Below are 24,226 nucleotides of genomic sequence, written 5' to 3' on the forward strand. Positions count from 1 at the left end.
AAATTGGTAATAGCATGCTTTTGATACTCCGTATTCGATCCGAATTAAGTGGACTCAACAATACTAATTTCATATTCTCTCTCCTTCCATTCTCTCCATTACTTTTTGGAGAAATAGAGTAAGTATTTAAAAACGAAGGGAGTACAATTTACAAAGTTTATAATCAAAACTCAAAAAAACCCTCCAAAATCCAAAACCAAAGGAAACGAAAGAAAAACCCTTTTCCCTCAAAAACCTCAATCAATTTACACTCTTTTTTCCCTTCACTCTCTCTCTCTCTCTTTCTCTCTCCTCCGCAATAATGTTCGGAGCATCTTCCTCCGCCTTCGGCACACCGTCGTCAACTCCGGCATTCGGCACGCCGTCGTCAACACCGGCCTTTGGAACGCCGTCATCAACGCCGGTCTTCGGAGCGCCGTCGTCAACTCCGGCTTTCGGAACTCCATCATCGACGCCAGCTTTCGGAACTCCGTCGACGCCAGCATTCGGTGCGACTCCTTCGACGCCGGGTTTCGGAACTCCGTCTTCGCCTTTTCTCGGATCTTCTCTCTTCAATACTCCCTCTCCTTTTGGTCAGAATACTCAACAGCAGCAACAAACGACGCTGTTTTCGCAGCAGAATACCGGATTTGGGTTCAATTCGACGCCGTTTCAGACTCCTCAACAGCAACAACAACAACCGCAGCAAACGACGCCGTTTACTCTTTCTGGTGCTCAGCAGCTCACCACTCAAATGGCTCCTGTTGCTCCTTTACCTTTCTCCCTCGCCGAGCGCGACATTCAGGTTCGAATTACTTTGTAGGAATTTGCCGCATTTCGTTTTGAAACCCTAATTCGTCGATTTTCTTTAATTCGCTTACATTTTGATTTTGTGTTTGATTGACTATTTGTGTGTTTAATTCTCGATTGTTTTTGATGATTTAGACTATTGTCGACGCATACAAGGATGAGCCTGGAAATTCTAAATACGCGTTTAAGGTTAGTTTCCCGCCAAAAATCACTCTTAAAATTAGAGTTATTGAATTCTTCAATTTTGATTCATATTATTAACCTTCAAGTTTGTGATTCCTTTACTATTATCTAGGATTACAGAGAAACGAAATATTGTCATATTTTTAGGCATCAGACTGATGTTTTGTAAACTATCAGTGTGATCTGAAAATTAAATTAGTCATATGTATATACATGTACAACTTATTGGTGTTTATGTTCCGACGAAGATCATTTCGGTTGTATTGATGGATGTCCGGAATAGTTGCGAGAAATCTGTGCGTGTGAAGGTGGAACTATAAAAATAAATAAATTATACATTAACTATGTTACCGATATACTTATAAATTAATCTATTGTTTAGTGTCCTGCTTAGTCTCCTTAGAGGGAGAAAATGTATTTATTTTTGCATGTGCTTACTCCTTTTGGTTTTGATGTAGCAATAAATGTTTTTGTTGATGTTTCAGCATTTGTTATTCAGTGTGACAGATCCACAATTCAGAGTTAAGCCATCTGGTGTATCAGATGTAAGTTTTTTTTAATATGCTATGTGGTTATATTATGATGAGCTATATCTTTTTTCTTTCAGTGTATGTTTTCTATTGAAGCACAAAATGTAGCTGCAAGTTTATAAAATTGTATTAATTTGGCCATGGCAGATAATGTGGGCTGAGGCTATGGGGAAACTTGAGGGCATGGATAGTATGAATCGGGAGCGCTTATGGCCTCAGCTTGTAAAAGGCTTCAAAGATCTATCAAATCGTTTAAAGGTAGTCATTCTATGCGTTTTATTTTTTTAATTTTTATACTTCATGAAGACTAGTCTTGTCTTGTCGATTATAAATACGTTCTTGCGAAAAATCCATTGGTCAGATTGTCTGATAATGAATTTATGTGTAATTTATCAAGCAAAGTTCCATGGTGATACAACTCCATTCTTAGTTTTCGAAGGCGTGAAGCACAAGGCCAAAGTGTGCGCCTTTCACAGTGCACTTTAAGTGCCAAAAAACCTCCAAAATCAATTCTAGATATAAGTAGTATTCAAAACAACATAACTCTTATACTCCCTCTGTTTTGTAATATAATGTCGATTTCATTTTGCACCGTCTTCATCGTATAAGACAAATCTAACAATATCTCATATGATTGTTTATTTGTGTATTCAATGAGAATTTTTGGTGAAATTTTTTTATAGTTTGACCATGAAACTATATTATAGGGTAGAGGGAGTATTATCAAAGCCTAATTTGACAAAGGAAAGCAAAATTGGTTGTGACTTGTGAGCTATTATTAAAATGCAAAGTGCTAGGAAATAGCTTAAACTAAGACAAAATAAACTTAAAATAAAGCTGTAGAAAAAAAGCAAACATAATAGTTATAATGAATATAAATATATGATGGAGTCAACTTGATTATAATGGATATGAATATATAATGGAGTCAACTTCTATATTAACATGACTTCATATCCTCGGAGAGAGCATTTTACTTGAGTAAATTTTAGTTGGTTAGCAATGAATTAATGTTTTTTTCCTTTAATTTCTAGCCTTTCGTGCTCACCAATTATCTGTAACAATTGCTAGTGGCTAAAAGGGCCTCTTTTTAACTGTAAGGGTAAGGTTAAAAGAGCTTCCCCTATTAACTGTAAGGGTAAGGTTAAAAGAGCTTCCCCTAAAACCCCCCCGGGGGGACTTCCTAGCAACAGGAAACCTTCAAACTTGTATTCTCTCATTCTATGTATGCTGGATGGAGCTTTCAGAATGATGATTGTGGGATGATAGTTAATTTATTCTTATGCATAATCTTATACAATATAACGGAAATTTTCTAATCAGAGTCTAGTTCACCTGGAAGCAGTTGCAAATTTAAGCATTCACTTTTCACGGGCAGGTCAGCAATGTACTGATTCTATATGGCCGGATGAGATGCACAACCTCTCTGCGCATATTCTTTAGTTTTATGTATGCACAATCTGATTGTATATCTGGATTTCCTATATATCCTTACCTTGCTTAAAGAAGGAGTCGCAGAAAAGGCATTTGCATCTCTTATGAGCACCTTATTTAGTATATACGCTTTAATCCGAAGGAAATGGAAAAGTGAGTGTTAGGCATGTGGCCCTGACTAGGCTAATATTCGATCAGGTGGCATTAGTATCTTCTGCATGTGGTCATTTTGTTATGTTCAGTCGATAGTTAGAAACTGTTCTTAAATAGGCATCTGTATATCTGAACATTTCATTCTAAAGTTCACAAATTATTGCTGAAAGCCTGAGATCTTGAACAATTTTTTATCGAGGTATAAACTCATTCCCCCCCCCCCCCCTCTCATTATTAGGTCACGTTGATTAGTTGATAACAATTTCATACTGCATCTTGGCTATGGCAGGTGCTTACTGCTTAGCTATCTGTTCATTGAGTTGAATTTGCATACATTAAGATGTTATCTAGAATTTTCTTTCTGATGTTATCTAGAATTTGGACCTGATGAAAATAATCCTCAGAAGTCTCTAAATATGTATGACTTTCCTGAAATTAAAAAGTGAAGGAATTGCATTCGTTAGTCAACATATATTGTCCAAATCTAGCTGTTCCCGATTGATTGTGCTCTTGCACTATTTTGATTTACTCATGAGTAGAAGCCCATTTTTACTCCTCAACTAATTGGTATCTCTCCATTTTGGCTGTAGCTATGTTTGGCTGTAATCTTTTTTAGAAAGGAGACTAAATACATACATTTTGCATAGGTGGTTTGGGAAGGGAAAAGAACATGTGAAGCATAACTCTGGCCTATTTATGTGTTGTGGAAGACTGGAAGTTTGGACTTCCACTCCTATGAGGTTATAATGTAAATTGTGTTAAAACATTTACAAAAATCAGTGAAATTGGATGCATTTGCAGTGTTACAAATATCTGTTGTTTTATGAGTGCTCTGCCTATCCTGCAATCTTGATGCCTTTTTGGCAAGAGCATGGTGGTGGATGTGGGCTTGATATTGTTATGTGATCATTAGCTGTCATTAGATATACAAGTATGACCTTGTATGTCAAGGGGATATCCGTGCCTCCTGTATGTTTCAAAGGAGGTTTATGAACTATGATCCGTCGCCCATGTTGCAACCGGATATTTTATTAAGACATCTTCAATTGATTGTTCTTGCTGCAGCTTCAAGATGAAGTTATTGTTGCAGATGCAGAGAGATTGCGGATGACTCAAGGCAATGTGAAGACGGTACTGTTTATCTGTCCGCTTGTGTTCATTTTTGTATGATCATTAGTTGTGAAATAGTTGACATTTTTTTTTTTTTTTGTAATGTCATTCTACATTATGCAGCTTCAAAGGCATTTCCAAGCTGACACTTTACCTCGTATTGAGAGATTGAAGCAGAAAGAGCAAGGTCTTCAAAGACGTTTATTAAGGGTGGGACTTATGATTTTTATTGGTTATTTTGGGAGATGGTGGGGAGAATGAGGCTTCTGCTGCCATGTATGCTTATAGCTCAGAAAAGTTTCTGATTAATTTGGTTTATAGTCTATTCTTTTTGGCCAAATAAGATGTTATTATTGCCTGCTGTACAATTCATTCATAGAAACTTATGTCCAGGCACCACTTATCTGCTACTTTTGTTTTCTCATATGCAATAATAACCAGCAACTATCTGTAAAATGCAATAATCCTCAATGCTGATACCGTTGTTTGCTCATATGTTTTATTAGGTAATGAGAATTGTGGAGGCTCTCGAGGGAAAAGGTTGTCGAATGCCCCTAATGAAAGGGGAAGTTGAATTGGCTGAGAAGTTGGCTGCTATAGTTAGACAGGTATGTGGGCTTACTCCCCTTTCATCCCCTACATCCCCGAAGATTATTAAAGTTTTGAGGTGGCTTTTTCCTGATAACTTTCAACTGCAGCTCAAAGGATCTGGGGCAGAACTTTCAAGGCGAGTACAAAACCTGCTGACAGTATCTCGTGTTCAGGTGAATTCCAACGGTGGTAGTATCTCTGTATACTTTCCAGGTTCAACTAAAATTCATGAGCGAAGTCTCACCGACATGCAAGAGGTTAGCATGCAAGGATCTCTTATTTTTCTGGAGTTTATGTTATGCATGAGTGGTTTGAATGTTTGATCTATGGAACATCTGCTCCTTATAGGATGACCTATTTCTGATTACTGTATCAAATATACACAGAAGAGCAAAGTGACTGCTGTGTGATTTTGTTATGAACTGACATGACTTGACAGATTTAGTGATCTTGATTTAATGTGAAATGATGGTGATTATGATTGATAAACCGGTAACGTCTACAAGTGACCGATACACACAAGCATTCGAGAGGCTTGCACTCTCCCAAAATACAAATGAAAATTAAAAGAGAACTCTCATTCACATTCATCATAATGACCTATATCTAATTTTCTGCTGTAGCTAGTCCTAACAACTTATTATGCACTAACCTATAATGCCCCCCTTAGGTCGGTTTATTACATTACTGGATGCCCAAACTTCCACCTTGTCCTCAAGGTGAATGATAATTAGATGCATTTACTCGACGTTAGCACAGGAGATCACCAACTTGCCACTCTAATCGGCCAAAACAAAAGCCACACTTCAGATTGTGTTGTCGCTCTTCTTTGTTGAGTGTTATAGGTTGTCCCGGGGAAGTAGAAGATTTTGGGTGGTTTGGGAGAATAAATTGTAAGGAATTATGGTCTTAAGTTTTGTTTCCAGCTGGAGATCCTTAGAATGCTCTAAGGCTTTCGTGTTGTTGGTGATAGTTGATTTTTTTTACCCTGATAAGTTTAGGGGTTATTGGCAAGTAATGACAAGATTATATGCCACAAAAGAGAGCTTTTGGTTAAGATCTTCAATCTGAAGGCTGTCCCCTACTTATGTGTTTGATTACAAGAATGTCTTTGTTCTATTATGGAATATATTAAATATGAGTTTGGTGGATTTACATGTGAAATTCAAGGATACCAAATAGGCCTATTAAGGCAAGTTCAAGTTTGGAAATTTGCTTCTCAGGAACTTTAAGCTTTTAGATATTTCTAAAGATGGTCAAAGGAATGTCAAAAGCAAATATCTTCTATGGTGTAACTGGGTTAGATGATGACATCTTGGATGGTTGAGGTGAAGTTTTTGGTTTTAGTTTGATGATAATGGGATTAGAATTGTTATCTTCTAACCAAAGGCTACACCTCAAAGCAAATGCAGAGGGTTAAGATATCACAAACCAAAGGTTATGAAGGTGGTTTGGGGGAATGTTATATGGATAAAGATGCTTTGTGAGGGTTATATGGTTTGAGGTGTCTCGCCTTAAAGGTGAAGGCTGGAAGGGTGCCTGTAGGCCATTATTGGTAAGAGGTGGCTTGTTTGGTTAAGGTTGTTTGGTTGTCATATCGGAAAATACATTTCATGGTAATTACGAATGATTGGGGGGCTAGGTAAATAACTTCCCATGTTATGTGGGAATTTGGAATTCCCAAGGAAGTTACAATTTCTCCATTTTGGAAATTTTTTGTCAACCAAACTAGGTCTTTGGTGCTACATTATAGATATTTTTTTGCATAATTTCAATGTGTTGAGTGTGTTGCCACACTTTTTTGGCTATCAATTAATGTAGTTGACTATTCTAATTTGCTTTTATTTTATTCCCTCAATAACTTTTCTTATTAGTAAATGAAATAACCGTGACTGTTAGTACTAAATACCAAGAGACCAAGTTTTTTAATCTTAAGGTAATCTAGGAGGATACCAAAATGTGATGATACAGCTTTTCTAAAACCCGAAAGAGAGCTTTGGGGCCTTGGGAAAATTCTGGTGCTATATTGAAGCATTAACTTTTGAGCCTTTAAAACTCTGGTCCTTACTTGAACTATAGCTACGGAAAGAGTTTATTTAATCACTTCTTTGTATCTTCTTTTGGTTTTCTGTGGTACTTATTTTTATGATCTTTTGAGGATCTACTTCGTTAAACATTGCAAGGGAAAATATGTTCCGGAAATAAAGGGTGAATTTTTTTATCGTTGTTGTATGGAGAATGAGTTTATTACTTGGAAAGAAAGTAACCTGTGTTGCTTTAATGGTTCAAATCTGATGAGTCTTAAGAATCCTGAGGGTTTTATTTAAGAAAGCTTATTTGCTTCAAAGATCCAAATTTGATGTCTAACATACGATTTACAAGTGTTGGGAAAGCATGCCTGTACTCTGTAGTGCTGTGGTATTTTATTTTTATTTTTTTAATAAGAAAAGTACACCAAAAGTTAGAATAGTTTTCAAGAAAAAAAGAAAAGAAATTAGAATAGTCTTCTCTCGAGACTAGAACCTATCTTATGAAAAGAAAATAAGATACTCTGTAATTTACTATCAATAAATGAATCAAGAACTTGGTGGTTAGGCACATGATATCCAAGAGCAACAAATAACAGCAGCCTCATTAGGTTCTGTATGATTATGACAAGACTCCACTTCTGCAAAGTGTGCAGCTTCTGGATATTGTCTATAAGTAACTCGATTTTCCGGGGGCATTGTGCTTGGTGGTATTGTCTTTGGTTCATTGCTTTCGAGTCTTCAGATTTGTCATAGGCTCACCAGACGCTCTAATTTTCAGTTTTGTGAACATAGTACTACCTCTATTTCACATTTTTTGCAACTTTGAAGGAATGCATGTGACGAGGAGAGAAATAGAGAGAAATGACAACCTAAAAAGGAAAGAAAACATTAGTTGCTAATAATGTGTAGCATCCATTTTTGGCAAAAATATGTTTTTGGAAAATTTAGAGCTTAATTTTATGCACTAGTAATTTTAATTGCCTTTTTAATTTTACTTTTTTACATATCGAGTTTTGTTGACAGCTAGAAAACTTTCTTATGAATTATAGTCTTGTCCAAATATCACAATTCTCATATCATTGTCGTCTCACATGCAGTCTTCGTTGCAGTTTAGCTTCTAAACCATATGCATCAGCTTTCTTTTTTCTTCATTGGTACTATTGATTTGGCAGGTTTTACAGCAGCAAACTGATGCCATAGCAAGACTTGGTAATGTATTGAAGCGAGACATTCGGGATATGGAAATTATTATGTCTGAAGATACTGAAATGATTGAAGATGGTAGTTGATTAAGAACTTTCATGAGATGGATGGGTTTGCTTGCACCATATATTTTTTTACTGCAGATATTGTAACTTGTAATTTTTAATTTTGTAACTTTATATCAATAGTAAAATGGGTTATAATAGTAGCAGTGAGTAAAATGTGGTAATAGTACAGACTAGAGAGCTCTTTTTCTCAATACATGTATGATCAATTCCGAGGAATCCAGCTTGCTTTGAATGTCGAAAGTGCAATAACATTACGTTGATCAATCCTGAAGAATCCAGCTAAAGTAATTGTAAAACAAGATTCTGTACTTCATAAGTCTTACTATAGCTTGCTCATTTTAATTGTGTTAATGAATTGATATGCGCAATTGTCCAGTTGAATAGGATTTGCTCGTAGTAATTGGCACAATGCCTGTTTCTAAATCTAGAAAGTTTACACTACAGTTTTGAATTTCACAATGACACAATAATACTAGTGGCAAAGAATTCTCAATTAACACAAATGAAGCACTGTGTAAACTACAGCAAAATTTTTGTAGTTGATTATATTTCCTCTTCAGAATCTTTGGGTGATCATGAATTTGACATTCCCCAACTACTGCTGTAACTTTCTGACATTATTAGCACCACAAGTGATGACCAACCCGTAAATTGCCGGACACCTTTACCTTTTCCCGTCTTCTGATCATACTGCTCCCAAATATAGCCAGTCTTGTGATAGTTTTGAATGATATTTCTGCCACGTTGAAGATAAGTTATTAAGATTACATACTACTGCAAATGTAGCAAATGAGCATGTTGGCATTACATGGCTAAAAATTGCTAGTACCTCAGAAGATTGCGTCTCAAGTCAAAATAGATGGTTTTGGCTCTCAATTGATAAGGCCCGTCAGCTGTGAATCGATACAGCCATAAAACACAATAGTCACACTCAAAAACAATACCTTGTATAAACTTCATGCAAGTAAACATTCAAATTTTAAATCTCTGTATCTTAATCAAGTACCTTCAGAGTAGTGGTGGAGGGCAGAGAGGATCATGTAATTCATGTTTATCCAAACTGTTCCTCTCCAGTATGGTGGGTCATGCTCTGTATTGTATTTCATGTATATGGAGCTGGAGCAAATCAAATAAGTTGCATAGTCAGAAATTTTGTTGTTTCAAATAAATTTAGTAGTATCAGAGTGAGAAGTGCACGAATTTGACAGCAATGGATCAAAAAGCCCGGTCAACATATGTGAAAGGATTACCACCTTGATTTGGAAAGGGAGCGAATTCCATAATTGGTCCATAATAAGCTTCTATTTGAAATAAGATCGAGCTGTTTCCCTAAAATCCATGACTCCTGTAACATATTTGTTACTCTTTATCAGTAGGGGAAAAATAATTCACAGAAATACATTTATGAAGTAAATTATGAGAATAACTGTGATTATCTTAAACCATCCAATATTGGAGGTAATTGAGTGACGTAATCCTATCTAGATTCTTCTTACTTGGAGTACCTATGTCAGGTACTTCACAGTTGACAACTTGACAGATGGGTAAGAAAATTTTCATTTTAAACATGGTTAGATGTTATTACATGTAACATGTGCACTTTTCTCATAACTGATAAACACCAACCATAAAATAATATATCAAGAAAACCTGCAACTTACAGGAGGTATAAGTTTTCCCATTAACGGAAAGAGGCTGACATAGCCAAGATGAGGTACAAATTGAAGTTTTGGTTCCTCGAGGACTTCTCTGACCATCTCTTGTCTGGCATAATTTCCATTCATCTTCAATTGCGAACGTAAACGAACCTACCAATGGAATATACCACAGTTACAAGCTACCAAACAAGTAGCTGAAAAAATTTTTAAATTAGAAGAAGCATACCTTTTCAGTGTGGTTGCCAAAATCAAAATATGCTCCGAAAGCCTCATCAAGATGCATCTGTATAGAACAGGTCTAGAAACTTCACAAAGTATATATAGAATAACAAAAATCTCCAAAAGCAAGCTGAAGCAACAAAATGTAATGCAACAAAATGTAATGCTAAATGCTCATGGCCTTCACACAAGAAATAAGAATGGATGACAATCACTACATGCTAATCTAAAATAGAAAACTTCAGAATGTATTAAAATTTACAGACCTTGTTGAGAATTTCAAATTTTGATAGCTGATTGACAGTGAAGCCATACTCCTGCAGTGATCCATTCATGAGGCTTACTAATCTAACAGACAAATTCCAAAGCCTGAAAGTATTTCACACCATTGTACCTTTCCCGATTCATTAGAAATTTCAGTAACTTTGACAATGGTCTGTAAGCAATCTGCTGCAAGAAGCATCCAGCATCTGAGATCCAAGTGGCGTTCATCTTCGTTGGGATGAGAAGCACGGGGATAGTCATCTAACCCGGATGACAATGTCTGAAAATTCCACAAAGTAATACTATTACAACATCAAATATACAGACTCAAAGACAGCAAAAAAACTTGCAAGTAGGTTTCTCATCCAACCTAACCAACAATGCCTACTGCATTTGTGTAAGAAGGATAAAATATAAAAACCATATGCAACAACAAAGCCTTAGTCCCAAACTGATTTGAGGTCAACTAACATAAAATATAAAAACCATATGCATGACCAAAAAAAGCAGCATGTCCCTACAATGGAAAACATAATACAGTCTGGCTAACTGGGGGGGGGGGGATTGAGCCTATTTTCAATATTACTCGAGCAAGTATAATAGTTTTTCAATGAGAAAGGTATACGGTATACCATAAACTTTATAGAAGTCACACATGCGCAAACACACACATTGTCATGCCTAAGACAGGAAGAGGATAACCATGGTCATAGGAAAGCCATTAGAAACATTTGTGAGCTCCGTGCAAATGACATATAGGATAGAAAGGAAGAATTCACATGTAGAAATGGCAGTCACAAGTTAAGCTAAAATTAATAATGTCCTATCAGAACCTCAGCTAGTAAAACTGGCCCGTCAAAAGGTACGGTTAGCTAGGAACTGAATATACATGCGAAGCTCATGAAATAACAAGAATCTGATTCTAATCCAAGATATTCTTTAAGGCAAATCCAAATATCACTTTTTCTATTGTTTTTTAATCGCAATGTTTGAAATTTCACACTATTCAAACACAACCCTTTGATCGTCTTCTGTGATTTATACATTAGGAGAAATATAGTCAAGTGGGATTTTATTAGATTTATCTAGTTATATACTTCCTCTGGTTTTTAATACTTGCAACACTTCCCTCAAATGGAGGTGTCACAGCACTTGCAACACACTACAATTGGATTTTTTTATTTTTGAGAGAGTTGTACTATTCCTCTTATTTAAAGCTCATGCCCACTTAATTTTTTTTTAGTAACAATCTCTCAGCCTCATTTTAAGTGTGGTAAATCATTTGTGACCCACTTTTTCTTAAATACCGTAAAAAAGTGTGTTGCATGTATTAAAAAACAGCGGAGGAAGTATAACTTTGAATAAAAGAGAGGCGGATTTAGTAAAAGTGTAAGCAGGGACTACATGTCATACTTTTGGATTCAATTCATGATCAGTAATATTGTCTCTACCATGCCAAAAGTAGCTATTTGGGTCTTTTCCTGCAAATGAAGACAGCAATAGTGAGCAAATATATTACAGCATGCAGGACTGTAGAAATGCGTAAGTTAGATTGGATGAGAAGGTTTATAAAAAAAAACATAATACATATTACACTACAAACAAAGAGCATCCACAAGAAGGGGGAGGGGGGGGGGGGGGGGGAGAAAGGGAAGAAAGAAAAAGAATATGTATGTCAGAAAAAAGACTGTAGCACAAACTTCATACTTATTCATCAAAGCTAAAATTTATTATAACACCTTCAAACATGTCCACCAGGGTAGAAGCTTATTTTTTTTATACTGCAACTAGTTTATGAGACTGAGCAATGCCCCAAATTATCTCAGTAATGCCATGATTCAAATCCTTATTTATACATAATTTTGAAAAGATAATTGTATATGGCAATAGCTTAGTGGTTAACATTTTAGTTTTTTGACTTGAGGTTGTGGATTCAACTCTCGTAAAATAGTACCACGTGGCATGTAAGTTTGTTTAGGAACACATTTTATTAAATAGTATAAATTTGGGAAATTCTCGAGTGATTTTCTATGGGGAGTTATTTTCAAATGTTCCTAATTTCAACATAAGATCAAGGCATATGTAAAAACATTTTCCTCTATAATATCATTCTTCAGCCCCCAAGATCAACACTATCAGACCCAATACACACGCAAAGGATTGAGTACATCCAAAAAAAAACTATCAGCTACCAATTATGTAAGAGAGCTAAAATCTTAAGTATAACCCCAGTCGACCAGTTGTCCAGGAAAAATGAGTTGAAGAATATGACAGATAACATACAGGCATGAAGTAAATTCAATTGAATTTCCCCTTGATACAAGAAGAAAAATATCTTCAATTGCTCCTAAAGTCCTAAGACAGTGAAATGCAAACCCATTACTAATGTTTTGTTAATTGGAATGGCTACATTTAGCAAATTTCAGTAAAGACTACTGGTAAGAACAATTTGATCATTGACATTCCAATCACTTGGTTAACTTTGACTTTCATAACCCACTAATTGTCATACACAACATACATACAGATGACCTATCTACACAAAAAAAAAAAAATGCAACAAATCACATACTCGCATGAATAAGCATAGCCATCTAGTTTTCTTTTTAAAAAAGAAGCGTCTAGATACAAGTTCTCAGCCAGTAGGGAGAACCACTATTACAAAAATTGAAAAGACATAACGCCCATCTCCTCCTTGGAAGTTGTGGGGGTGGGGTGAGGGAAGAAAGTAGGCGTACCTGATTGTGATGTATTAAACCACTTGAACCATGCATCAAGCCGAATATATGCATGCTCTAAAAAGGAAGAGATCTCACTGCTTTCAGCTGCACTGAATTTACCCATCTTAATGCCAAAGACCAGATCTGATAGAAGCATCATATAGATTCAGAAAGCAGGAGGTATGAATAGGACACTTAAGTCAGATACTTTGACTAATTACCACAAGTGCAGCTTAACAGCATCCTGTTTTGTTTCTTACAAAACCATGGCTACAATCCATGTCATACTTTTAATTTCTTTGAGCTTTCGATATCATATATAGTCTTTCATAGAATATCAAAGATATTCATCAGCAAATGATTACCACATGAAAAAAACCTCAGTCAACTCTAGCAAAACACAGTTAGAGAACTCCATAAACTTACTGTGTATGTCCTGATTCATCCTAAACTTAGATTTCTACAGAATAATCTTTTGCATATGAAAAAGGAACACAAGCAAGAGGAAAAATTTGGCAGGCTGTAATGGATCAGGCCACCCATTCCAAGCCTCATATTCAAATATCCAACTCAATAAGCCAGAAGAAAGGCAAGATGGAAAGTACACTTCATTTTACCTGAGATTCTGTTATGGGTTCCCTTGAGCAAGAAAAAGAGGGAGCCAAAGGATCTAGATTTTATAAAGCTAGTTACAGAGAGCGAATGGTGTAATGAGTAAGGGAACAAAGGAGGGTTTGAGGAGAAATCAAAAAGCATTCACAAAAGGGACTCTTTTTTGTACTCCAGTCACTTGAAGATCTGCGTATCAGGATGGTGACTTTCTAGCAGCAATATTACAATTTACTATTGCTTACATAAATTCCTTTTTCTTCTTTTATTCTATTACACAAGCTGAAAGAAAATTTGGTGATGGAGCGTTAGCCAATGAGATTTAAGGATCACATGAAATCCCAAGATCTACTAGATTTATTACTGGCAATGTTATAATCCTCATAACAAATGCAAGCATTTTGCTTGCCAAGATTTATCCATAATTACATTTGTACAAACTTATACCGAAGTTTTTTAGTGATGTACTTGTGAACTGTGGAATTAGACTATTATTCACTATAAAATCTGTAGCCTACAATTTAGTTTATTAGTCTTATTGTCACAGTAGCATAACATCTTCATAGCACAAAACACCTTACAATGTTCATAGGCACCATAATAGCAGTAATATCTAACAGCTTAGAAATCAACAACAATGTCAAACCCTCAATCTCATTCAGATAGGGACAGCTACATGAACCAATCATTTCAACTCAGCAAACAGAGTTGTGAAATTAACTGGCCACGACAAGCAAAAGCCATTTTAGTTGTTAAAAATATAAGCTGATTCAACAGAGAAAAGTACCATGTAAAACCAGAAATAATGTAGGGGGATTGCCATTTGTTGGGTGCTGGAGAACAAATTCTTCAGGGACTTTGCTGCAGGAAAAGGCCAAGTTGAATAACAAATTTCAAAGAAAATGATAAAGACAGTAGCTAAACAAAATGTTTTAGTCACCTTAAAGCTTCAGCGCCCAAAATCATTTCACGAGGAATCCAACCATCAATATTCAATAGATCTAACCAGTGGCCAATGATGTCCAAGCAAATGCGGACATCCCAACGCCTATTATCATACACAGATCAATCAATAAATACAGTAGCACTGTCATATAATTCACAGTGACAATCGGATAAAACTTTGAATTCGGTAGAGACCCAAAAGGCAGCATGTGTCTTACCAAATCAGTAACTGATGAAAACCTTCATCCCACAAAAATCCCCGTGGGAAGACTCCACGACTAGGAACAGCTGTGTAGAGCTCTGCTGGCCAGTACCACAGATAACCATCACCCTTTATCTGCAAGAACAAAGATGGTATGCATGACTACATTGGAAAAGATTGGCATGACCCAAGAAAAGATGACTTACACTGATAGCATTTTTGCCAGTAAGCACTGTATGTAAGCATTCAGAAACCACAGAATTGAGACACAGGAGAATAGCTATAATGATAAGCACATTCAACGATAAGCAATACACAAAAGTTTACAGGAACTAGCTAAGACATATTGAGAACCTAGAAATGTCATATAATAAACTTTAATCAAATTAGTATGAAAGGGAAACCATTATTGACTACTAAAGTTGAAAGTGGTGAATCATTTACAAGCTTTCATAAGATTCAAGCTTATTAAATTTTTAGCAACAATAAGAAAGTCGAAGTTGCTGGGTATGGAGTAAGTTATTGAGGTGAAATCTTACATATATCCTTGTGAAATAGATATGTTATGATTGTTTAATGATGAAGGCCTTTAATTGGTTCTCTTTTGACTTCTCTAGCGAACTCATGGCTTCGACAGAATCTTCAATGTCAGGGATAAAATGACGAGGGATTTTACCTCCCCCCCCCCCCCCCCCACGTCTTTCAGAAACAATCTTTCAAATAGACTTCAACTGGTAAAGGAAAAGGTTATTTGCATTTTAATCTCTCCAATCTCATAAGGATTCATGTATAAATTCCAGAGAGCTACATGAAAAATTGTTTGTTGCTGACAACTAGTCTTTTACTAAACCTGATCTCTGATGTTAATATATGTTGTCATTATCACCAGTCACCGACATCATGAGCTTGCTCATAGCCAATATACAGGTTCTGGTTATTTCACACAAAAAGAATTATACTTCCAATATCAAAGTGAATAATGCTCCGATTTGTCAATTTGTGTAGTTAGTGATTAATTAATAGTTAATCTGATATACTGCATGCCTCACTTTCACATTGTATGAGGTCTACCTCTCTCATCTGTCAAGAGAAAATAGGATTAGGAGAGTTGACAAATAATCTGTTGTGTCTTAATAGTGCATAACTGCATATAACCTAGTACTGAACATGCAGTTACCCATTTATCTCAATAATACTGTTCACCTCATCAACTTTAACTCCCAACACTGTGAGTATGTAAATTTCAGTTAAACTTATTTGGCAGGGAAGCGGAAATATCAGTTTATTTTAATCCTTTTTTACTCAAATAAATGAAATGGTAAATATAAGCAATGTGCACAGCAGTACAAAATTAAACCACAAAAACAATTCTCTACACGCACGCGTTCTTTGTTCTCACTAAGAACATAGAAACTTCAAAACATCCAAAAGCATAACGGGAATAGTAAAGTACATGATCCAAGGTATTGCAACAAGCATTAAAGTACATCCTTACGTGCATATATTCCTTATCTCTAACAAATTGAGTATGAATGGAATTGAAACTACATGATCATTGTCCCCAGTATTCCAAGACAATCAGAACTAGATGTTTTGCCTAATCCTGAACATTTAAAGAGCAAACATATCAAAAGGTACAGTTAACTTACATCAGTATTCTGAGGCACGGAAATTTTTGATTGCCCGTAAAAGTAACCAATGCCACCAATCAAATTTGCAATTGTGGCTTTACCAACAACAATAGTTTCTGAATCAACCTGAATAAATGGAAACAAACTTAAGAAATTTTTTATGTTACTAAAAGAGAACAAAACATGGATTCAATTTGCCATTGCATATCGCCACTTTTTGGACTCTTTCTAGTTTATTTACATTACTTCAAAAATTAGCATTTGAAATCATAGAGATTTGGAGACTTAATCCCTGAGTTTATCGTTCACCTTCCACACTTCCTATTCTATTTTTTTTTTTCCCTGCATTTCAGATCAGACTTTTAAAAAATATATTAGCCTAAAAGTGGCCAGACTTTAAGTTTCAATATGTATGACATTAGATTTGAATTCAAGAATATCATAGTTTTAACCGATGTTCTTAATACATACTGAGCTATGAGAATCCTAAGTAGCTAATCTTTTAACATACATAAACTGTGTATTTTCCAAATAGCCATTTCTATTTAACCCAGATGACCGTGCTTGGTATTTCTATTAGTCCCTTCATTTTTTTTTTTTTTAGTGACACACAACTTCCATGCAGATTTTAAGAAGTATATCATAATAGTAGGGTTTGTGGGAAAATTTAACTAGTGAGATAGTGGTAGAGTGTTTAACAGTTTATGATGAAGTATAGGATGTGAAAGGAGAGGATGAATAAGGAATGTAAGATTGGAGACCATGAGGGAAGAGAGATTTATTAAATAGTTGTAGTGTGGGGACCAAAGGAGGAGAGAGATATAATTGAAAATGACAGAAAGTTTTCAAATTTGGGAAGTGTGTCACTTAAGAAAACACAGCCACTTTAGGGAAGTGTCACTCTAGAGAGAGAGAGAGAGAGAGAGAGAGAGAGAGATCTGAACAAACTCTGAAGACAATATGAGTCAGCATCCTCCTCAATTTCATGAAAAAAGGATCAATATCAGATTGATCATTATCTGTCCAAAAGTATACAAGGCTCAATCAAGTTCAAAGCTCAGTTTTCAGGTCTAAATTTCTAGAGAGAAACATGCATCTCTATGAAACTATAAGCATAGCTGCATCTAGCAAGAGGAGATATAATGTAAAGCTCAAGAAATATTGCAGACAAGTATAATAGGATACTTTGAAAAACCTCCAACTTCAAAATAGTGAATAAGTGGAGCAGAAATGACTGTGATGATACCTTCTCAGTCAAATTGAAGCATCTTTGGAATTTATCATCATATTCATTCTTCTTCTTCACTAGTTGTTTGCTCAAGTTTTCTCCTGAAAAATCATATCTTTTATGCTCAGTACTTGCCCAGATTATATAAGCAACTTGGTAAGAGTAATATCATAAGTAGAATACACATCTCTCATAGCAGTCAATCCAACACTCATCCAATTTTTTAAAACCCTCAAACATTTAACAAACACATATATTAATTGGAACTTTTGAAGTCATGAAAAAAAGAAAGGGGCCCTAGATACCATTTTAATTTCATTGCTTAAATCTTCTATAAATATACATCAGTATACATGACGGTGCAAATTAAATCTCAACAAGATTCTTTTATCTCAAAAGTAGTGTTGAATAAGCCTTCAGTCCCTGTATAGAAATTGGTTAGAATTCTTAGGAATTATTTTTCAACAACTTTACTATTATTCTACAATTCCAATAAAATGCCATTAAAAAAGACTCAATACAAACCTTTAACCACTTTTCTCTATAATACTTGCCATCAATAAATGAATAATGTGTTCATCGAATCATCGCACAACATTTTTCATACAAACTGAAATTTATCTTTCCAATAATTAACATATAAGAATGGCTATAGTCATTATATTGATCCTCCTTAGCTCAAAACTCAAAAACAATACAGGACTTATTTGAGGAAGGATTATAACAAATAAGTGGCAAAGTTAGACAAAAGTCAAAGCATGGGTTATATATATATAACCTATAGGTAATATGGAGTGATCATGCTACCAGATAGAACCGTCCCTTTGATATAATAAAAAAGAACCCAACATGCATAATTTCTTCCATGATACTACATTGACAGATACCAAAACTCACAAATTTACATTTCACAATATACTTCGAAAGAAAATTGTTTGACCAGTAGGCGGTACTGCGATAGCATTCAATAGTTGGCATAAAAGAGAAGCAAGAAGATTATATATTATAAGGAAAATACCTGTAAGGCTACTAATGCGTTCATCTATCCATGAATTTTTCATGTCAGTTCCAGACACAAAAGCAAAGTCTGCTTTGAAAGGAACTGTTGCAGAAATCTGCAAAAATAAAATAAAATAGATTAAATAAAAACCAGGCAATTATTTTATGACAGAACAATCTATATCATAGGTCAGTAAATAATCAACATATACCTTCCCACAGCATATTACATCAACACATTCATAAAATTACCTGAAACACGAGAATATTAGGAGAATGACCGGGATTGTCGGGAAGCTGCAGATAGCCAAACCTTCTGATCTACGAGATAAAGACAAAAGTGATGGTCATTTTTTCTTCTGATCTACAAGGGAAGAAATGAGGATGCTAAAGCAGTACCATCAAAGGCCCAAGCAAAGTGATATTCACATAGTGGTTCAGCGGTTGCTTAAGGTTCGCAATGTGCTAAAATAGAGTTCAAAGAGCTACATGCTACAAAACTGAAGGATTCCACCCCTTGGCTACAGAAGCAGCAAACTAAGTTCTATACAAAGCAGCTCATAGCTAAAGGCAGCATCTAACTAAACACAAATCATGTACAATACTAATTTCATAGCCAAACATTCACTCTACCACTGCGATTAAGTAAATTTCACCACATTAATAATTTAGAGCAATGAAAAGCCTATTACATACCTGATGTGCCAGAGTTACTAGGACAAGATCAGACAGGTTGTGTATGTGTGGTGTCTTGAAACCAGAATAATGAATTTCCGGATTGTCCTGACATTAAGGACAAAAGATGAGCACTACTTCAGAAACAGATTTTTGTAGAGAGAGAAACATCATTTAGAAAGAAACACATAAAGGATGAAAATATGTGAATGGCTAAGTAACCAGATAGTTTTCAAAAGCATCAATCGACAATTTCATGAAGCTGATAAGACCTTTAATGTCCAAATTTAAAGTACTTCAAACAAGCAGGATGAAAGGATCATGAAATAACAACACAAGAATGTTGCCATGGAAAATTAAGAGCCGCATGGTTTAAGCTTGAGACTTGAGAGATCTTCTAACAACTGCCAAATATATTAAAGGTTGGAAAATCCATTCAAAACCAATGCATAAAGAAGAATTTCAGGTATGAAAAAGGTCCATATCCCGCTCTTTTAGCATAACTGTATCAGAAGACTAGCCATGTGAATCACGGCATAGTTATAGCAATACAGAATGGAAACTGTCATGCATGCATAGAATAAAGTCACAACAAACTAAACCAAAAAGGCAACAAAAAAAAAAAAAAAAAAAAAACCAAACATAGTCTAAACCATATGATAACATACAGCTGATTCTAGATGCAACTGCCAGCCTCCAATGTCACTTCGTGATCCTGATGCCAGTAATGAGTTTTCACGAACGTCCAAAACATCTCTACTCATGCTGATGGCTTGTCCACCTTCATCAGCCATATAGAAGAAAAAATGACCTGTTCCCCAACTGTCCTCATCTGAGCCCGACCTATGACCCAAATATGAATGTGAATAATACAAGTCATGGATTATAGATGCTAATAAATAAAATTCTTTATAATAGGCGACCCATGTTAAAAAGTCATGTACAGAACATACTCACAAAAGGAACTGGCAAAGAACTTTATGATTCACAAACTACACTTGCAAAGAAAGAAACTACTGAAACTGTAAAGACCCTAAAGAAACATACAAAGAATAAAAAATAAGTTTGTTAAGTATCATGGGATTCGGACAATAACAATAGGACAAGAACTCAAGAAGTATAGACAGGGGAACATTTCCTATCCAAGTTAGGATGAAAGAAATCAGTATCTTTCTGACTTTCCCAGACATCTCCTCAACTCAAATGAAACATTGTGCATTATCATTATTTTTCTCACCTCTCAACCAATACATAAGCTGCCAAAAAATATCAAAAGATTAAGATTTGCAGAGAAACACTTTTCCCGAATTTTCTATTCTTGAATTTTTTTTTTTACATCAACTACACATCAAAGTTTGAACCAAAATAATGGGTTGCCAGCTTACCATCAATATATTCATACAATAATTTACACATATTGGCATCATGTTGAGTAGATAAAAATTTTATCCGGGTTAAATCAATTAGCTACTTCAACTCAAATTTGCAAGTCAATCCAACAAACTTCAATAGCAAAGCTAATTAGCATACTTCTTAAGCAAGCAGCCATAAGCAGATGAGAACATTTACTTCTTGCTCTGTAAATCAATTCGAACAGCCCAATCCCCTCCATAACCACTGCCTTTTTCTCTCGATTTTAAGAAACTGGTCTCCAAGGTCAGCCCCTGATCAACTATCAGCTGCCTTCCATAATCTCGCCCATTGTGATGAGTCCAACCATAAGTGTTAAGGTTATCAGAATCTTGGCAGACATGCCGCATGACATACTGTCCATCCTTGACACCAATCCACATTAATCCCGCAATCAGTGACTGCGGAGTCCTGCCATTTACAATCAGTTATTATCACTCATAACTTCACATGCAAAATCAAAACTTAACATTCAAGTAAAACTTCAATAATACGTCAAATGAGCAATCCATCAGAAAGGAAAAGTAGTCCTCCATCTAGGTAAATTACTTTTGTTTCAAAAAAGGTCAATCATATTGCAAAGTGAGTAGCATATCTGAGTACACAAGCCAGAGAGTAAGGTTATAACTAAAAAAAATAAAAAAATTTGCCCAATCACCTTAGCAATTTATCATTTTTATCAATGCAAGTCATATATATATATACCATTAAACTTTGCATAAATAGTGGTAACTTATTTTTATTCTACTAACCTGAGGTATAGGAGAGCAAACACCAAAAAAAAAAAAAAAAAAAAAAACAGGGAATGAGCATAAAACAGGGAATGAGCCATTGAACTTAGTATCTAATAAACCAAAGTTTATCCTAGCTAGTAACTAATAAGCCAAGAATACCGAGACTACATTGATAAGTTGATGAAAACTTATTCAACCTAACAATTTAATCCTTCAAAGCTCTAATCAATTTATCCATCACCATTATGACAATCAACAATCATATGAACAATAATTCATCATCTTAATAAATACTACTCGTATTGTCATAATACGCAAGTATTCATTGCATTTCAAAATACATTTCCACAAATTCAAATGTTCGACAAAACTAAATTAAAATTGCGTTAATAATGTAAATTCACATACTATTCCATTAACATGAAGTATAGTATAAGGCTAACAAATCATACATTGGTTCTGTTAGGCAATTAGCGGATAGTCAATAGTATTAGCGGATTACTAAACAAAGAGTACAAATCATACTAACTAACCTTGCTCGAATGCCAAGATATACATGAGGCCGGTAAGTTCCCCAATACAAACTTTCCTTGTGTTCGCCTTGAAACTACACTCAACAAAACAAATTCAAATCCTCAAATTTCAATTAATTTTAAACTTAAACTTAGAAAAATTAAACGCATAATTGCATACAAGCATTCGATACATTAAGTATTAATTTATGAATGCACGACAAAATCACACGTCGAATGGTGTAATTAATGTTTAATTTAAATAAAAAATTTCATTGTATATCATCTTCAATTAAAATGAAACTAACCTGAGGAAGATCCATGAGTTTAGGAGCAGGAAATGGAGTGATAACCCTAGCTTTCCGACTTCCATAATCAGTAGAATTCACGACATAATTATAAACAAAATACGTAGAAAATGCGAAGACGAAAACTGCGAAGAATCCGAGCAATAATTGGAATTTGGCAAAGCCGCGAGGCTTGATTTTCTCTCTCTTAAGCTTTGATTTCTTATCGGTGTTGATCGGATGATGATCTTCATCAACATTGATTGAAAGTTTAGGTCGATTTCGAGCATTTTTTCTACTATTTCCTGTCATTTGACACCCTAAAGATTTTTGGTGGATTAATCTGAAATTCTGAGAATTAGGAGATAAGTTATCTGGAGATGATGGACTCCATTAATGGAGGATGAAGGTTGAAGGGGAGAGAGAGTTGACCTGAAGTTTAGAGTTGAGAATAATTTTGTCGATCATAGATTCATAGGAATTGGAGAGGAGCTGAGGAGCAGGAATGATTTTTGGACACTCCAAAAACGTCACTAGTGTTTTGACTTATTTTGTTTCAGGATATTGTAGAGTTAGCGAGCGAGTTTATTTGATTTGAAATCAATTAATCCAAAAGAAAATGTAATACGAGTACATGTTTGATTATTAACTCACCCTACTAAGTCGACTCCTTTCATAAATTTAATCCGTCTAACTCTATAGGTCATCGCTTGAGAGTAGAGGGGAAAATAGAGGAATTCCCCTACTCCTAGGTATTTTGTAGTTGGTGGGGCTCGAAATCATTATCTCAAAGTCACAAGATGAGTTTTCCACTAGTGATTATTAACTCATTTTATTTATTGACAGAAATTATTACTCGTAACTCATTGGTTGTGCATTGTTCTCTATGCCTCTATCTTATACGGGTAGATACTAGAAATCAAATCATCTGATAAAACCCTAAAAAATCTACTTCGTATAATAAAGAGTAAATTTATCTTTATTTAATTTTTTTTTATTGCAATGATTAGGATAAATTTATGTAAGTTTATTAAAAGTTTGTGATGTTGAGTGCACCCTCAAAAGGTTGTATTGCTACACGCACCTTTGTCATAGTTGGTGTTGTTGCGGCCAATTTTTTAAAGAAGTTTGAAGCCTTAAAAAATTAGAAAACAAAATATAGAGTAAATGATTATACTTCGATTTTTTAAAAAAAAATAAAATAAAATTATCTTATCAATGTAGAACAGTGTGATTAGGATACTACTATTCTAATATATATATTAACTCCTTCATTACAAGATTAGATGTATTTCATATTGATCAAAGAACTTCAAAACTTTCATTTACCTTTTGTAAGAGTTTGAGGAAATATGGCGCAAAAATATAACCTTATAATGTTTTTAATGGCTTGTCAGAAGAAATTAAGGCTTGGTGAGCATGAGGTTGGTACTCTATACTTAACATTACTCATAACAATCTTTTGTTTCTTCCTTTTATTTTTCTTGAATTTCAATAGTGGTTTTTTTAGGTAAATAATTTCAATGATTAGAAACATTGATTCTATCATGCGCGATTTTTTTTTAATCTATATATGTAATACATCTCATGTAACATGTTTTTGAACAAGAATTGTTCTTGTTTATTTAGACAAGGTAGAAGACTTGCATATTATAAGATACATGTAATATGATGAGATATATGATGTAATACGAGTAAAACATATGTTAAGAGAGATAATTGCATTATAATATATCATTAGTAGTTTAGGATAATGAATGGCAACTCCACAACCTGATGCTGCTGCGCTTCCTGGGCCTTGAAATGGCTCCTCACTATCTGCGAACCTTGTTCTATTTTAATATAATTGTTCCCATTTCTTGGTTAAAAAAAGTAATTTACGATAGATAGTCCGTTATTCCAAGTAAAATAGGATAATCTAAAATCTGTTGTAAAAGTGTACTCCGTATTACCTATTTTGTCATTGAGGACTTGTTCAAACTTGTCCATTATTTTCTTGTATACGCAATAATCTTTACAATGAAAGCATGAGCAACAAACAC

General features: G+C 34.9%; 2 protein-coding genes across 2 annotated transcripts; one reads left to right on the top strand and one right to left on the bottom strand.

Moving 5' to 3' along the window:
- The first annotated feature begins 171 nt into the window (after positions 1–171).
- On the top strand, positions 172–8,406 carry LOC145582726 (nuclear pore complex protein NUP54-like). Its single transcript, XM_081639725.1, has 9 exons — positions 172–784; positions 925–978; positions 1,458–1,517; positions 1,650–1,760; positions 4,155–4,220; positions 4,323–4,409; positions 4,706–4,807; positions 4,898–5,047; positions 7,993–8,406. The coding sequence occupies exons 1-9, from the start codon at positions 302–304 to the stop codon at positions 8,107–8,109; spliced, it is 1,230 nt and encodes a 409-aa protein (XP_081495851.1). The 5' UTR covers positions 172–301; the 3' UTR covers positions 8,110–8,406.
- Positions 8,407–8,427: 21 nt separating this feature from the next.
- LOC145582722 (mannosyl-oligosaccharide glucosidase GCS1-like) lies at positions 8,428–22,671 on the bottom strand. Its single transcript, XM_081639721.1, has 22 exons — positions 22,206–22,671; positions 21,919–21,992; positions 20,811–21,062; positions 19,910–20,084; positions 19,263–19,349; positions 18,819–18,887; positions 18,586–18,682; positions 17,586–17,668; positions 16,358–16,465; positions 14,725–14,843; positions 14,502–14,609; positions 14,349–14,422; positions 12,971–13,096; positions 11,646–11,713; positions 10,363–10,512; positions 10,235–10,285; positions 9,976–10,032; positions 9,753–9,899; positions 9,345–9,436; positions 9,098–9,207; positions 8,921–8,984; positions 8,428–8,827 (listed from the first exon to the last, which is right to left on the bottom strand). The coding sequence occupies exons 1-22, from the start codon at positions 22,494–22,496 to the stop codon at positions 8,665–8,667; spliced, it is 2,565 nt and encodes an 854-aa protein (XP_081495847.1). The 5' UTR covers positions 22,497–22,671; the 3' UTR covers positions 8,428–8,664.
- Positions 22,672–24,226: the final 1,555 nt, after the last annotated feature.

Source organism: Chenopodium album, chromosome 15 (genome assembly GCF_948465745.1).
Source record: "Chenopodium album chromosome 15, dcCheAlbu1.1, whole genome shotgun sequence".
NCBI classification, from domain to species: domain Eukaryota; kingdom Viridiplantae; phylum Streptophyta; class Magnoliopsida; order Caryophyllales; family Amaranthaceae; genus Chenopodium; species Chenopodium album.

Coding starts and splice junctions, on each gene's coding strand:
- LOC145582726 (XM_081639725.1), top strand. CDS start 302: ATGTTCGGAGCATCTTCCTCCGCCTTCGGCACACCGTCGTCAACTCCG. Junction 1,518..1,649: donor AGCCATCTGGTGTATCAGAT/GTAAGTTTTTTT, acceptor TGGCCATGGCAG/ATAATGTGGGCTGAGGCTAT. Junction 4,808..4,897: donor TGGCTGCTATAGTTAGACAG/GTATGTGGGCTT, acceptor TTTCAACTGCAG/CTCAAAGGATCTGGGGCAGA.
- LOC145582722 (XM_081639721.1), bottom strand. CDS start 22,496: ATGACAGGAAATAGTAGAAAAAATGCTCGAAATCGACCTAAACTTTCA. Junction 18,888..19,262: donor TAGTAACTCTGGCACATCAG/GTATGTAATAGG, acceptor TTTATCTCGTAG/ATCAGAAGGTTTGGCTATCT. Junction 10,286..10,362: donor TTTCTAATGAATCGGGAAAG/GTACAATGGTGT, acceptor GGATCACTGCAG/GAGTATGGCTTCACTGTCAA.